General features: G+C 37.5%; 1 protein-coding gene across 3 annotated transcripts in view; it reads left to right on the top strand.

Annotated features, from left to right (window-relative positions):
* Positions 1–17,295, top strand: part of CTSO (cathepsin O) — an 82,317-nt gene that overhangs the window by 61,424 nt on the left and 3,598 nt on the right. The window contains exons 7-8 of one of the 3 annotated variants that reach the window (XM_069105617.1): positions 1,162–1,254; positions 10,068–12,575. In XM_069105617.1, the coding sequence (XP_068961718.1) occupies positions 1,162–1,254; positions 10,068–10,102 (128 nt within the window). In that variant the 3' untranslated portion in view covers positions 10,103–12,575. Of the gene's footprint in view, positions 1–1,161; positions 1,255–10,067; positions 12,576–17,295 lie in introns of those variants that run through there. The other 2 variants (XM_069105616.1, XM_069105618.1) reach the window with 2 other exon arrangements.

The raw sequence follows: 17,295 nt of genomic DNA, 5'->3' as shown, positions 1-17,295 counted from the left end.
TGGGAGAAGATATGGGAGAGAGCAGATTGGAAGAGGGGATATCCTATGGGACCGCTATTTTGGGGCAGGGGAAAACGGGGAAAAAAATTTTAACTCAAAATCTGGCAGAAATGAATGATGTAAATCAGAAGTTAATAAAGCATTTGAAAAAAATATTTTCTAATCAAGTCCCTCAAGGTTGTGTTACATACCTTCGAGTACCTGATTTTTTCCTTTCCTGGTTCTCTATAGCTTCCTTTTCCCATTTATTACATCTTCAGTAGGTGACTGGGTGGTATAGTAAATAGGGTAGTGGAACTGGAATCAGTAAGACCTGAATTTGAATGTTGCTAGCTGTGGGACCCTGAACAAATCATTTAAACTCTCTCAATCTTAATCTCCTCATCTGTAAAATTCTAAAGAAACTACCTCACAGTGTTGTGAAGATCAAATAAAATTGCATATGTAAAGTGACTTGTAAAACTTGAAGTACCATTAGCCATTATTAAGAGTTCAAGACCAAGGGGCGGCCAGGTAGCACAGTGAGTAAGAGCACCGGCTCCAGTGTCAGGATGACCTGGAGATCGAATCCCAGGCTCAGACACTTAGCACCCACCCAGAAATAACTGGCTGTGTAACCTGGAGCAAGTTACTTAACCCTGATTGTTAAAAAAATAAATTAAAAGAGTTCAAGACCTTCTGCATTTTCTTTTACACATGGCTAATATGGAAATGTTTTTCATGACTTTACATAGATAATCTATATTAAATTGCTTACCTTCTCAAGGAAAGGGGAGGAGATGGAGGAAGAGAATTCAGAACTCAAATTTTTTTTTAAATAAATGTTTAAAATGTTCACATGTGATTGAAAAAAATAAAATAAAAATGTTAAAAAGTAAGACATTTCTTAAATGTCTACTATTAAACCACCTACCACTATAAAGCACTTAGAAATACTAGTTTCTTTATCTTCAGTGTCATATTCAGTATAGTAGAGGCCTATTGTCTGATTTAAATTAGCATTCAATTATATCTCCCAGTCCTAGTCTTATATGTATGTATTTATTTAGTATATTTACCCTTAGTAAATTACTAAGTAAATAGTTATCCATCCTTGTTACACATTTATTGTAGTAAAAGTGTTTTGGTCATCTTCTCAAGTTGACTTTCTTGTTTTTATAGGAAATACTCCTTATTGGATAGTAAGGAACTCATGGGGCACTTCGTGGGGAGTAGATGGTTATGCCTTTGTCAAAATGGGAGCTAATATTTGTGGTAAGTCTCATGTTTATGCCCCCAAATCCAGACTGAATGGCAAGTCAGATTCTCTTCATCTATTAAGGGGATAGAAACAATGAATTATGCATTGACATAGATCTCAAAGATTATCTAATCTACCCAAGATCTGAACTCTTCTCTCTCCCCCAAATGAATTTGTCCTGGGCACCAAATCCTAGCAATGGCTCTCCCATCCTATAATTGGAAAAGTGTTCCTTCTATAGCATATCCATTAAGTAATCATACAGCCCATGCATAAAACTTTCCAAAGTATCCCATTCCATATTTGGATATTTCCAATTATCAAGTTTTTCTTTGCATCACATCTAGTCAGGCATCTGCCATAAATCTGGATTCTATTCTTTTATCAAACTCTGGTTTATAGAGTAGGCTTTATTTATTAGACTTTAAGGAATGGCAATTTGTGTACATTAACTAGATGGTTGAGGGATAAGAGGAGACCTTTTATTAGAAAAGAGAGCCTGGGGAAAAGTACCTATCCAGCTAGGTCTGGCATACAAATATGAAAGCTAAATATGGAAAGTTGTCACATTTTTGTTTTTGATTAAGGCCTTTAATCATACTGGCATAGGGAAATCCTAGCCAGTAAATTACCCCTTCCAATGCAGATCTGCACCTACTTTGAAATGTATGTAGTCTTAAGGACATTGAGAGCTTAAGTGACTTCAGCTGCTTCTATTTGACTTGATCTCAGAAGTATAAAATCTAGTATCTACACCAACCCACCAAATTCTGTCAAAATAGCCATTGGAGGAAGGGGGGAAAACTTGAGCCTCAAGAACCAAAAGTAAATGTGTGCATGTGTTTGTACTCATTTGTTGTTTTCAGAATTAGTTTGTGGCCAAAAGGGATACATTTCTATTTGAATTTGATACCATTGGTCCATTGCACTGATCATAGAAATGGTTTTTCACTTGAGATGAATAAAAAGCCCAGGGGCGGCCAGGTAGCACAGAGACTAAGAGCACTGGCCCCAGTGTCGGGATGACCTGGGGATCGAATCTGGGCTCAGATACTTAGCACCACACCCAGAAATAACTAGCCTTGTAACCTTGAGCAAGTTACTTAACCCCAGTTTCTTAAAAAAAAAAAAAAAGGCCAAAGTTTCTAGGTAACTAAAAATCAATTTATTAATTAGGTTAATAAATAATCAATAAATTGATGATCAGTGGTCTCTCTTGGTAAGCAGAGATAAAACCATTGAGATCATCAAATGCCTAAATACCTTTAAAAAAGTGGGTGCCCCTGACAGGTGGAGATCAACATTGATTGGTGAACAAGTAATGAAGGGGCAGAAGAGGAGATGGGCTAAAAGTCTTCAGCTCCTGCTCCTGTGAGGGTAGCTTTGTTGAGATTCAACTACCTCCTTCTATCAGGACAAAATTCACCCTTCCAGGGCTGGAATTCACCTAGATTAGCTTCTATTTACACTTTTTTTTTTCCAAATGCTTTATTAACTTCTGATTTACATCATTCATTTCCTCCAGATTTTGAGTTACAAATTTTCTCCCCATTTTTTCCCTACCCACCCCCCCAAATAGCAGTCCCACAGGATATCCCCTCCTCCAAACTGCTCTCTCCCATATTTTCTCCCATACCCCTTTCGACTTTTCCAGTGGATTTCTATGCCCCACTACCTGTATATCTTATTTCCCAATTACATGTAAAATAGTATATATAATAGTGTGTATATATATACATACATATTTGAATATTTGATTTTAAAACTTTCAATTCCAGATTCATTCCCTTCCTCCCTTGTCCCCTACCCCTACTGGGAAGATAAGCAGTTCGGTATAGGATGTACATGTATGGCTAATGCAAAACAATAACATAGTAGATATATTATAAAAGACTGACTATATTTCCCTCCCTCCTATCCCACCTCCCACTTGTTCTATTCTCTACTTTAATCCCATCCCTTTTCAAAAGTGGGTGCTTCCAACTTCCCTCCCCCCCAGCCTGTCCTCCCTTCCATCATACCCCCTCTCATCCCCTTACCCCCCTACTCTCCTGTAGGGTGAGGTACCCTATTTAGTGTGTATTTCATTCCCTCCTCAAGCCAAATTCAATGGGAATAAGGTTGACCCATTCCCTTTTGCCTTCCTATTCCTCCCCTCCATTGTAATCATTTCCCCTTGCCTCTTCTATATGAGACAGTTTACCCCATTCTATCTCTCCCCATCTCCTCTCATTATATTCCTGTCACCTCTTAATTTCACCTTTAAAGTATCATCCCTTCCTGTTAAATTGGTCCTGTGCCCTCTATCTATGTATACCTGTAAACATATATACACACATTCACATATATATTCATATGCCCATATACCCATATATATATAGATATAGATATAGATATATTTCTATTCCCTTCAACTACTGAGAAAAGTTTCTTAAGTTACAATTATTGTTTTTCCATGTAGGAATGTTAATAGTTCAACTTTGATAAGTTCCTTATGATTCCTTTTCCCTGTTTACCTTCTCATGCTTCTCTTGCTTCTTGTATCTGAAGGTCAAATTTTCTGTTCAACTCTGGTTTTTTCAGCAAGAATGCTTGAAAGTCCTGTATTCCACTGAATGACCATATTTTCCCCTGAAACATGATACTCAGTTTTGCTGGGTAGGTGACTCTTGGTTTTAATCCCAGCTCCTTTGCCCTCCAGAATATCATATTCCAAGCCCTTCGATCCCTCAGTGTAGAAGCTGCCAGATCCTGGGTTATCCTGATTGTGTTTCCACAATTTTCAAATTGTTTCTTCCTGGCTGCTTGTAATATTCTCTCCTTAATCTGGGAATTCCAGAACCTGACTATAATATTCCTAGGAGTTTTCTATTTGGGATCTTTTTCAGGAAGTGATCAGTGGATTCCTTCAACCTCTGTTTTGCCCTCTGATTCTAAAATATCAGGGCAGTTTTCTTTGAGAACTTCCTGGAGGATGATTTTTAGGTTCTTTCTTTGATCATGGCTTTCAGGTAGTCCAATAATTTTTAAATTTTCTCTCCTGGATCTATTTTCTAGGTCAGTTTTTTTCCCATGAGATATTTCACATTGCCTTCTATTCTTTCATTTGTTTGGATCTGTTTAACAGCATCTTGATTTCTCATAAAGTCATTAGCTTCCATTTGCTCTAATCTAATTCTGAAGCCATGATTCTCCTCAGTGAGCTTTTGAGATTCTTTTTCCGTCTGGCAAATTCGACTTTTTAAGGCATTCTTCTCCTCATTGCCTTTTTGAGCCTCTTTTGCCATTTGAGTCAGTCTGTTTTTAAAGTGTTATTTTCCTCAGTCAGGCTGTTGACTCTCATTTCATAATTTTCTTGCATTGTTCTCATTTCTCTTCCCAATTTTTCCTCCACTTCTCTTATCTGCTTCTTAAGGTCCTCTATGGCCTGTAACCAGCTTGTATTTTCCTTTGAAGCTTTTGGTGCAGGAGTTCTGACTTCACTGTCTTCCTCCTCCTGTCCCATGCTTTGCTCCTTTTTGTCCCCAAAATAGGAGTGTAATGTTGGAATCTTCTTTCTGCTTTGTTTCCTTTGCCTGGTCATGTCGCCCCTCAGTCACTTGACCCCTGGGCTTTTTTGCCACAGTAAGACTTTGCCACCAGACAGGGGAGCTTTTGTCCCAAACACTGGGGTTTTCTCAGCTGCTGGAGGTATTAGATGGGTGCCCTCTCTGAGGCCTCCACACACTCTCGAAAGCTGGACACACACCCCAGGAACTCCACCCTAGACTGAAATCCAGATCCAAGCAGGTTAAAGCAAGAGTGATTACCCCTCAGACTGGTGCTTGGTCCCCCTACACTCTGCAGGCCAGGAGCTGAAGCTGCCATGTGGTGCTGACTGGCTGTGCTGGCGCCTCAGCAGCTTCTTGCCCTGGGCGCACTCCCACTTACTGGTCCCAAAGTCCAGACTGCACTGACCTCTCACTTTGTCCTTAGCATCTGTCTGTTGATAAATCTGGAAACAGCCACAGATGCTGCTGATCTGGATTCCTTCTGCCCCATATTTACACTTTAATCATAAGTAAGCTCTCCTAATTGAATGGGGTCCTGCCTAAGACTGAGGAGTATGTCCCTGAGAGGATTAGACCAATCTTATCATCAGCCCTGTCCTTCAAAGACTGACTGACCTTTAAGGACTGGTACCTGAATGAGAAAATATAAAGGGAATAAAAATTAAACCCTAATTTAATACTTGGTTATTAATAGGAAAATATTTTTCTCACATTTTAATCCATTTAATTTAGCAATTCAATACAGCGGTCATCTGCTAAACACCTGCTGTGTGCAATGTCCTATGTACTGACACTGGGGGTGCAAAAAACTAAATGGAACTGGCATGAAGGAGTTTATTTTCTACTGATTCCAGGGAGCTTTCCTTCACTAAAAATTCTATAAATTTTCTGCTCTAAGTAGCAGATATAAACTATAGTCTTTTTCTTAGGGGAAAAAATTAAATTAAAAAAATTTATTCTTCCTAAAAACCTTCTTCTAGATCAGGCATTCATAATAGTAATGTTGTATGTTTTCTAGAGGTGGTATAATCTTTCCTGTACTTGGAGAAGTCAGAAAGAACAAGATATTCTTTCTCTCAGCTCTGGACATTTTCTCTGACTGCCTCCATGTCTAGAATGTCTTCTGTCCTTTCCTAACTTCCTTCAGCACACAAATAAAATCCCATATTCTATCTTTCCCAACCTCTCTTAATTCTAGTGCCTTCCCTCTGTTAGTTATTCCCTGTATATAGCTTTATTGTACATATTCATTTGCTTGTGTCTTGCCCTTTAAATTGTAAGCTCCTGGAGGGCAGGGGCTATCTTTTGCCTCTTATTATATCCTCAGTGCTTGGCACACAGTAGGTGCTTAATAAATGCACATTGAATGACTTAGAAAACAGGTTCAAGTAGAAAAATGACAACACTTTTCCCTTGATACCAACCTGGAAAGTCATTGTGGTTATCTTTAAACAGGACTTTAAATCACATGATGTTTATTCTCTAAGCAATGGGCTCAGTCACACACACAAGCCATATTGATTACATGTTCAGTTCAATTCAATTCAGGAACTGTTTTTTAAATAGCTACTATATTCAGTGTGCTATGCTTGCTGAGATCAAACTTGAGTGAAGTGTTGTGGAGCTTCCCCAGAACTCTATTTTCCCTAGAACTTTCTGTCTCTGGCCCTGTATCTCTGTCTCTGTTTCTCTCTCTCTTTTTCTCTTTCTCTCTTCCTCCCTGTCTCTGACTCTGTCTCTCTGTCTCTGTCTTGCTTCTATCTCTCCACCCCCTTCAGTCTCTCCCCACTTCTCTGTAAATACAGATATCTATATGTGGGGGTATGTGTGTGTATGTATATGTATATATGCATTCATATAAACGAATTATTACTAGGTTATTCCTTGCCTAAAATAAATCCATATATTATATGATATATAAATATGTACATGTGTATAAATTATTAGCTTATTCCTTTCCTAAATTTAAACAGATATATAAAATACATAAATATATGATATGTGTATATATATATATAAAGCATTACTAGCTTATTCCTTGCCTAAATATATAGTTAAATATTATGTAATATATACAAATATGTATGTATATATACACACATGTGTGTGGGCTTATAAAATTTTACTAGCTTATCCTTGCCTATATATTTATATTTTTTGTAATATATAAATATGTATATATACATATGGAAAATATTACTAGCTTATCCTTGCCTAAACATATTTATATATTGTATATTATATATAAATGTGTGTTTATATGTATTTTGTATGCATATGCATACACATATGTAATATAATATACTATGTGTACATGTGTATGTTGCATTGTATGTGTGTGTGTATATATATTATATATTACTAACTTATTTCTTGCCTTTGGATTTAAGACAGGATTTTATAACCTTTTTTATGTGTATCATAGATCCCTTGGTCAGTCCGGTGACTACAGCCCATGAAGAAGCCCTTGTCAGAATAGAATTTTTACCTGAATAAAATTGCAAAGGAAACTGATTTTAATTAAATCGGTTTTCAAATCTTAAAAACAAAACAAAAAAACAGGTTCATAGTCTTCACCTTAAGAATCTCTGATTTAAAGCATATCCACAGAATTAATAGTACATAGATAACTTTTATAGACATTTGGGAGGGACAGCATTGTGTGTGGATTGACAACTGTCCTTGGAGTTGTGAAATCCTATCTCTGACATGTACTATGACTGTGTGGCATAGGACAAGTTATTTAAACTCTGAATGCTGCAGGCCGCATTCTAAGATTTTCCTTAAAAAAATTCAGTCTTGAGAGTTTCCTATCCTACTTAGACTCACTTTCCCAATTAATTTTTGATCTTTGAGATTCTATTTATTCTTCTTGTGAAACCTTTGAAATATTTTCCCCAAATCAAGGTTGCATAAAATATCTGGCTCTCCTCTTTCACAAACTCTGTGAGGAAATGGTTGCATTCTCCATCATTTCTACTCTAGTATAAAGAATTTTGCTTCTAGTCTTAATCCCCTCCAATTCATCCTGCTGAGCTGAAATTTCCACAACAGTGGTTTTTTATCATGGTTCCCCACTTTAAATTGTCACCATTAATTAAATGTCTACTATATTCAAGGCACCACATATAAATACCGAGTGATTCAGGGATCACTCTAGAGGTGATCCCTTCTTATTGGCTTTTGTGAGTTTGCCACAGACTCCTTCATCATTTGTGAGGTAGCCTTTTGTAATTGGCCACTTATCCATGGGACCTGAGAAAAATGATGGCTTCAGTGACTTCCATAGAATCTGTGATTCTCTGAGCCAGAAGAAACCTCATTCTCAAGAAAAACTCTCTTGAGTTTTGAAAACTGAGCCTGGGATCTTGTTTTTCTTTCATTCTGTGTTCCTGACTCCTCCATACTCAGGAGTGTGGAGGGTTAGCAGCCAAATGCTGACCATGAACAGCTAGCTCTGGTAGGCTTTTCCCCTTTACGATAAAGAGTAGCTGTGGCATACAGAATTCTGGTGGTTGTTTCCCATACGTGGCATGCCATTCATCCTCACCTCTACCTCTTGGAATCCCTACCTTCCTTCAAAGCCTGGTTCAGGTGCCACTTCCATCAGAAAGCTCTTACCATTCCTCCCAGTTGTGTCCACCCTTCCTCCCCAAATTACCTTGTACGTAATTGTCTGCAAACATACTGATCTTCCTTGAAATAGGTACTGTTTGTTCTGATTTTCTATTCCCAGCAGCTCAGGTTTTGATGTTAGGTATGTGATTTTTGCTCATTGACCTGAATTTGTATGTTTTAAAATTCTCTTGCTACTTAAATATTCTTTTTTTTACTTAAATATTCTTAATATTTTTATTCATACTTCATATACAAAGAAGATTTGTGTATACTCGCAGAGGCAATCGCAGTTAGATGGTCTAATTGAAAGAGTAACAGCTTATTTTTGTAGAGGGCGGGAGAGGGGTCTTAAGAAACAAGAAACATAATTTGCAGTAAAGCAAATAGATTTTACACGCAAGTCATACATGCAAACATATATATATACACACACATATATAAGCGTGTTTTATATACATATATTTATTGCAAGCCATTCCTTTATATTATATATACATATATATTATGTGTATGTGTATTATATTTACACATATACATGCATACACACACACATATGTACACATATATAGCAAAGCAGAATTGAAACAGTTCAAAGGAAACACAGGATGCACAAATTTATAGTATCCACCCCAAATATGCACACGGGCTATTTGTGCCCAACCTGTGGTAGAACATTCCAAGCTCATATTGGTCTGATCAGACACAGTCAGACACATTGAAACTTTAACACAATGATGTCATTTTCATCCTCTTCAAGAACTAAGGATAACTCTGTGTGTGTGTATGTGATTGCAAACATATTTCTTTTCCTTGTAAACCATATATATGTATGCATGCTATATATCTTGGCATTGGTTGTAGATTCTTCAGATCGTGTTGATTTCAATGCTTTTGGTAGGTGGGAGCATGCAGTAATCTTGTTACTATTAAAATTTTGCTTCAATTCAAATTTGAAAGTATAAATGTCAACATTTCACTAAAAAGACAGCTCAACAATAGCTAGTGTTTGTATAATACTTTTAAGGTTTGCACAGCAGTTTGCAAATATCATCTCATTTTATCATTATAATAGAGTTCTGTTATATTATTTTCATTTTATAGATGAAGAAACTGAGGCTGAAAGTGGTTGACCTGTTTGGGATCACATAGCTACTAAACTAACTGAGGCCACATTTGAACTGAGGTCCTCCCTAGTTGTCTCTAAATTGTTTTCAACGTCCCATTGTCTCTAAACAATAAGTGTGAACAGTATACATCTCAAATAGCCAAACCTATTCATTTAAGTAATTTTTTGAGATATATATGTGTGTAGCTATGTATATGTGTGTATGTGTATAATCTCACAGAATAACAGTTACAACAAAAACATGTCATCTTTTAATATTCCTGGTTTTGTCCTTGCTGTTCCTCAGAGTTCTGCTTCTTCACTTCAATAACTATATATAGTCACAAAATTGCAATAAACTGTGACATTTTTCTTAAAATTACACAGTTAATCATCTGCCACTGCTTCAGTTAGAGGCCCGTGTGGGTTGGTGTAAAAAAGGTCAAATCCTGTTTTTAAAAATTGCTAAGTAAACATGTAATTCCAGAGGTTGGTTTAGAGGCAAAATTGTTTTCATCAATCAATTTTTCTAATAGGACTTTTCCCCCCTTAGGTATTGCAGATTCGGTGTCTGCTGTGTTTGTGTGATGCCTGGAAGGAGCCCAGAAATGAAACCCCCACTACCAAGCATTTTTGTCTTCAGAAACTCTCATCAAGCCTTGTTAATCAACAACATGTGGACCAGGACAAACTGTTTTTAAAAGCCCTGGCCATTGATTGTCTTTCTAAATACTGGGACTGTGGAAGTCAAGGGGAAAACACCAGGTTGATGTTCTACCTGCTACCGTCAGTGGGAGGTTGACTTAGGTAGACTTGCAGTCTCTTACAAGATAGAGATTCTATGAACCTATTCATTCAGTTCAACAAATCATTATATTGTGGCTTCTGCATACAAGTCCAAATGTTAAGTCCTAGGGGTGAGGAGATAAAGAACAAGGAGTTTCCAGTCTAATAAGAAAGATATGTACGTGTACAGAATTATGACGAGAAGTAGGCTGCGATAAGGGTGCCAGAGCAGTCTAGGGAAAAATGTTTTAAGAATCAGGAAGGGGAGATGAAACGAGGGACTTGGCTCTTTTAGTCCCTTCTTGCTCTGACATTCTATGACCCTGTGAATTCCTGGGCTTTTCTTCTGTGACATCCACCTTACATAGGGTCATTTGTAGCTCAAGCACATCTATTACTTGTTCATTGCCCTTCTCATCCAATAATTGGTTTTCCCTGGGTCTGTTACCTGACTGAGCTGTACTGATTTTGATTACCAGTTGTATTCCATGGCAGTGCAGGGACATAAGGGATGGCTTGGGGTTCCACTCACCTTCTCTCACTGTGCCCTGATCTAGCCCATGCTTAACTACTTATCTTCCTTTGAAAAAAGAAAATAAAAAAGTCATGTCTCATTAAAAGTGCCCCATGTGGGGCAGCCAGGTGGCACAGTGAGTAAGAGCGCAGGCCCCGGAGACGGGAGACCCGGGATCAGTTCCGGCCTCAGATACTTAGCACCCACACAAAATAACTGGCCGTGTAACCTTGAGCAAGTTACTTAACCCCAACTGCTTAAAAAAAAAAAGTGCCCCAAGTATTTTTCTATAAATTCATATCAAGTCTTTATTATAGAAGAACTTTCTGAAATGAGACTTTCTGAACAGCAGTATCTCCTTTTCTGTTTCCTTAGAAACTTTTATACTTCACTCAATCTTAAATCATCAGGATTAGGCAACCCTCCTTTCCTTTTATTAGCTAGAAGTGCCCTCAGAAGAATGTGTTTGCTTATTGGTATACTCTCAAGACTCAACCAGGAGAAATATTAGACTTGGAAAATGGTGTATTATGGGAAAAAATAATTGAAACTTCTAGGCCATGCCAGTAAAGAACTATGACTTTTGAGCACGTCACCCCAGTTTTCTCTTCTATAAGGGTTTGGATAAGCTCAGAGATCTTCAAAGAAGGCTAAGAGAGCTGTTGCATGAACTTGTATGTGATTAAGTAGTTAGAGGGTGGGAATATAGCTGCCAATCAAGATTCTCCACTTCTCCCCAGCTCCCTCTATCCTCATACCCTGACCTCCCAATCTACTTGCACCAGGGGCAAGCATCCCCTCAGCCTATGAGCTCTTTGCTTCAGGTACCAGCCAGTGAGTAAGAGCCCTCCACCTTTATCCCTTTCATTTTCAGTTGGGATACTAAGTCACACAGGATGAACAGGGCATTGACGGTCTGCTGCAGATCATATTTCATTATTTTCCCCTCCAGACAACTCCAGTTCTTGCTGTCAAAGGCACCTCTATCCTCCCAGTCATCCAGATTTGCAACCTAAGAGTCTCATTTCTCTCATGTGTTCTACATATCCAAGTAGTTGCCAAATCTTGTCCTTTCTACATCTTACATTTCTTCTCTTCTCTCTACTTACGTAGCTACCACCTAAGTTCAGGCCATCATTACCTCTCTCCTGAACTATTACATTAGATTCCTAAAAAGTCTCCCTACCTCAGTCTCTCTCCTCTATAGAGCTACAAATGTGATTTTCCCAAAGCACAGATCTCACCATATCACTGCCCCTACCCAATTAATCCTAGTGGCTCCCTATTGACTCCAGAATCAAATTTTTAAAAAATCTTTGTCACACTTTTAAAATTTCTACTTTTACATAAGCTTTATAGGATACAAAATTACTATAGCAATACACATACTGGGGAGTTGTGCTCAATTTTTTATACTAAAAGGGGTACATTATCCAAAAAGTTTGGGGACCACTAACCTAGATCATCTCCAAGGACCCTTCCCCCTCTAAAATTTTGAGGCTCTTTAATAGAAATCTTTTACAATTCAGGTAAGCCAGGCAAACTTTTGCTACTTTTTGATTCAGCTCAACAAACAGTTATTAGAATGGATGACTGACCTGTTAGTCTTTTGTTATTGTCACTTTTTTATTTTTATGTACATTTGTAAAGTTCTGGATTTTAAAATTTTGGAGATAATTATTTTTAAGTAAGGAAATACTTGGGAATTTTCTTGTATTCACAGTTTTGATTATCTTTGTAATAAAGATTAAAATATAATAATCTTATTTTAATGACTGGTTTCTATTCTAAGATAAAGGTATATAAAGGCTTGCACTTATAAAGATACTTACTTCTGTGCTTATATGCCTTCCTGGAAAGCAGTGTACTCTGTAAAAAAATTATCACAATGGGCATTTATATTGATGATGGTGCCTAACATTTACAATCTATTTCAAATCAGCATTTTTGCATATTATGAATTACATTCATGCAGAGCAATTCAGAAGCAAATTTCCTTTTTTTTTTTAAGCAATAACTTGCTCAAAGTTACATGGCCAGGTGTTTCTGGGTGTGGTGCTAAGTATCTGAGCCCGGATTCAATCCCAGGTCATCCCGACACTGAGACCAGTGCTCTTACTCGCTGTACTACCTGGCTGCCCCCAAAAGCAAATTTTCACCTGCTAGTACTCTGAGCTATTTAGAGCAGTTCTTAGAGCAAGCCTGAAAGGAAAACACCAGCAAGTATTTGATTGACATGGTAATCTAAGTTATTTTACCCAATGAGAGACATCTTTCAATAGATCAGGAAAGGCTTCTTAGGGGAGGATTTTAGTAGATGTTGTGTGTTATGGAAGCAATACAGTCTGACAAATTAATGAGGCCGAGGGTTCTGAGCTCAAAGAGCCCTTGGTCAAATGGAAATTGAAGAAAGGAAGCAGCAGTTCAAAAGGACCCTAATAAAGTGAGAGGATCTTAGTTTTCTGACCAACAAGCAGAACCACCCAACTCTCTGTTCCTAGGAAGTGAATCTCAAAACTGGAGATATTTAATAATGAGCCTCATGGATGTTTGTTTCAGATATTTTAGAAAGGATTTCTTCATTACCAAGAGTTGGACTAGTCTAGGGGTGGGACACATGTGGCCCTCTAGCTCCTCAAGTACATCCCTTTCCCTCTAGGTCTTCAAATAGAGCTCTTTGAATCCATACTTTCTGTGAAGTTCGGATTCAGTCAAAGGGCCACACTTGAGGACCTAGAACACTACATAAGGCCTCAACACCACAGGTTCTTTGAAGTCCCAGCTCTGAAATATGATGATTCTATATGGAAAATTTTATTATTAGAGAGATATAACTAATGTAAGTTCTCTTAGTTCTATTTTATATGATAAATGATTTAGCTTATGCAATTTTAGAAGGACAGAGAGCTAGCCTTAGAGTCAGAAAGAGTTGGGCTCATGTGCTACTTTTGACATGTACCAGCTAAATAAACTCTTAAGTGCCTTCATCAAACTTTCCAAGATGATAAGTTATATTAAGTTGCCGCTCTATATCAGCGCAATGGGCTTCCACACAGGGGGTTTTCACACTGAAGAAAGTTCAGGTCTAGATATTTTTAAAAATCAACAAAAATAATGAATATAAAGTTATGAAAAAATGTCATGTCCCTTTATTATTTATACTGATAAATTTCATCATAATAACTGTACTTTTAGTTCAGATCTACATACAGAAACCAGGTTGAAAAAAAAAAAACACTGATATTCAAACTACTGCTTATTTGGAAAATTCAGTAGTTAAATTGTCACAAATGTGGTTGTTGTTTTTTCCCCCCAATGGGTTTATACATAGAGATGTAAAGCCAAACACAAGAAGATCTCCTGAGGACAGCTTCTGTGAATAACTTTAAAGTTCTGATCACATAGTATAGAGAAATCTCTATTTATTCAACAATAAACTAAAGCAAAACATTCACAGAAACCAAAAGTACAACATTCAGAACAATATAACATAACAACTTATTACTAAAGTGGCCACATATTGTTAAATAAAAGATGTCATTCAGTAATTCACAATCAGAATAATCAATATAAAGTACCCATCTAAAGTCTTCTTTCATCTTAATTGGAGACTGATTTTCAATCATGCTTAACTTAATCATCCTTAAGAAGCAAATCATCCTTAAGGAGTACAAAGTACAAAAGTCTCCCATCCCTAGGTCAATCTTGTCAGTCAGAACTAAGTACCCAAGTAGAGATAGGTTCATCTTGACTTGAGGCTGACTCCCAAACTCCATGGCTCCTCTTCCACTCTCCCAGCTTTTTCCTAAATTCACCCAACTGTCACCTGGATTCACAGGTAGGCAGCTCTGAGCTCCTGTTCCAGTTCTCATTCCATATTGAAGCTCACAGTGACCAATCCACATCAAGCCCTTCCCAGTTTCTGTTTCTGGGAAGACAAAGCTTAACAGAGCCACAACAATATCTACACACATCAAGCTTAGCAGAGTTAGAACAACATTCACACACATTGTTGGCACTATCATCTCAGTTCATTTTCTGCCTGTGAAATCAACACAAGTCAACAGACAGGGTACTTCTGTCTTACAAAGTAACACAATCAACAGATAGAATGCTTCTATTTGACAAAGTAACACAATCAACACACAGAATGTTTCTGACAACGTATATAAATCAAACAAATCAACACAGAACAGATGGACAGAGTGCCAACACCACAAGTGTTCTTCCTCTCAGTTCTGCTTGCTTCTAGTTTGTGCTCCTGCTTTCATATGGTTCTTCTCCTTCCTGTTCCACCCTTCCTATCGCATCAGCAAGTTCCTCCCATTTCCAAATCACAGGTAGGGCTCAAAGGCACTTGAATAGCTCAAACAAGGAGCTAAATACCATTTTGCTTGCCATTACAAGAGATAATCATAGTTTTTCCTCAAAGTCATTCTGAAGGTAAGTGGAAACAAGTTCATAAAAATTTAGGTCATTTGAATACCAGTCTACTATGAAAGAGAGATCATATGCTCTAAATCACTATGGATTAGAGAAATTAAAATAACTCTGAGCTACCCACCTATAAGATGGGCTAATAAAACAAAAAGGAAAAATTATATATATATTGGAGGCCATGTGGGAAAACTGGGACACTAATGTACTATTGGTGGAGTTATGAACTGATACAACCATTCTGGAGAGCTATTTGGAACTATATTCAAAGGGCAATCAAACTCTGTAAATCCTTTTGTCCAGCAATGCTAGACAAAATCCCGAAGACATAAAAAAAAGGAAAAGGACCTATTTGTACAAAAATGTCTACAGCAGCTCTTTTTGTGAATGCTAAGGATTGGGAATAGAAAGGGATGCCTGTCAATTGGGGAATGTCTAAACAAACAGTGGTATATGATTGTAATGGAATATCATGTGCTGTAAGAAATAATAAACAGGATGATTTCAGAAAAACCTGGAAAAACTTAGATGAACTGATGCAACATGAAGAGAACAGAACCAGGAGAATTATACACAAGAAAAGCAATATTGTTCAATGAAGAACTGTGAATGACTTAGCTCTTCTCAGCAATACAATTATCCAAGACAGTCCCAAAGGACTAATGATAAAGCACACTATTTACCTCCAGAGAAAGAAAGGACTGATATTATTTGAATACAGACTGAAGCATGCTATTTTTCACTTTCATTCCTTTGCTTTTGAGTCTTCTTGTACAAAATGACTAATATGGAAATATTTTACATGATTGCACATGTATAACCTCTATCTGATTGCTTACCATGTCAGGAAGAGGAGAGGAGATGGAAGTGAGAGAGGGAAGGATATAATTTGAAACTCTAAACGTTTTTTTTAAAGCAATCAGGGTTAAGTAACTTGCTCAAGGTTGCATGGCCAGTTATTTCTGGGTGTGGTGCTAAGTACCTGAGCCCGGATTTGATCCCCAGGTCATACTGACACTGGAGCCTATGCTCTTACTCACTGCACCACCTGGCTGCCCCTAAACTTTTTTAAAAAATGTTTTAAAAAAATGTTTTAACATGTAACTGGGGTGGGGGGAAGGAGGGAAAAAAACATATGAGGGAGAGAAAGACAGAAATTTTTAGGTTACACAGAAACATTTTATTTGGCCCATGAGAATTCAAATAAATGTGGTTCTATAAATTTGTTGCCACAAAACCTGAGAGAATTAAATATGGGTGAAAAGGTTATTTTTTTAGAATTTTGTTAATACATTTAGACACTGAAAAGTACAGTTGTTGCCTAGATTTGTACAACACTAAAACAAAATTCACTGAGTTAGGAGTAAGGTATGCATTTTTCTATTGCAAAATAGAAATTGATATATTTTGGTCAGTAGGCAGGGAAGGGCATATTAGACATCTTCACATATTTGAAGGGCTGTCACTTTGAAGAAGGATTAGATTATTGTGCTTGACACTGATTAACTCTGATAATGTTCCCCCAAGTGTTATCCCCTGCCTCCCAGTTTCATTTAACTACTTACCTTCTACAAAGAAATAGAGGGTATAATCACAAACATATTAAACTCCCAAAGTGGAGTTTAATTCCTCCTTCCCCCTTGCACCACCTCAGTCTCTGTGGAGGGGGAACAGGATTAGATTCATAGTTTAACTCAGTTCCTATAGAGTACAATAAGTTTTGAGTCCAAAACTCTGCCTTAGACTTCATTCTCAAACACTGTGGTTTCTCAGGGCTTCTCCACCAAGCTAGGTTAGTTTCCAACCTACAGTCCTGGCTTCAAGATTACCCTGGTCCAAACTCTCACATCCACTGGGGATTACCACTGACACCTGTAACAACAATGCAATATTCACAATGCCCACGGTGGTTATGAATATGCTTGCATAGTTGTGAATCACAAAATGTAACAGGCTCTCCACATGGAGAACAGAACCAAAGCACTTATTCAAATATCTGAGTTCCAGAACCAGAAAGTCAAAGTCATTACAGTAACCACAAAGT

This window comes from Petaurus breviceps, unplaced genomic scaffold (assembly GCF_028583685.1).
Source record: "Petaurus breviceps papuanus isolate PSGF00001 unplaced genomic scaffold, PetGlider_PUasm1.0 76, whole genome shotgun sequence".
Taxonomy (NCBI): Eukaryota; Metazoa; Chordata; class Mammalia; order Diprotodontia; family Petauridae; genus Petaurus; species Petaurus breviceps.
The sequence above is the reverse complement of the archived record's forward strand: the minus strand, read 5'-3'. Positions and strand labels throughout refer to the sequence as shown.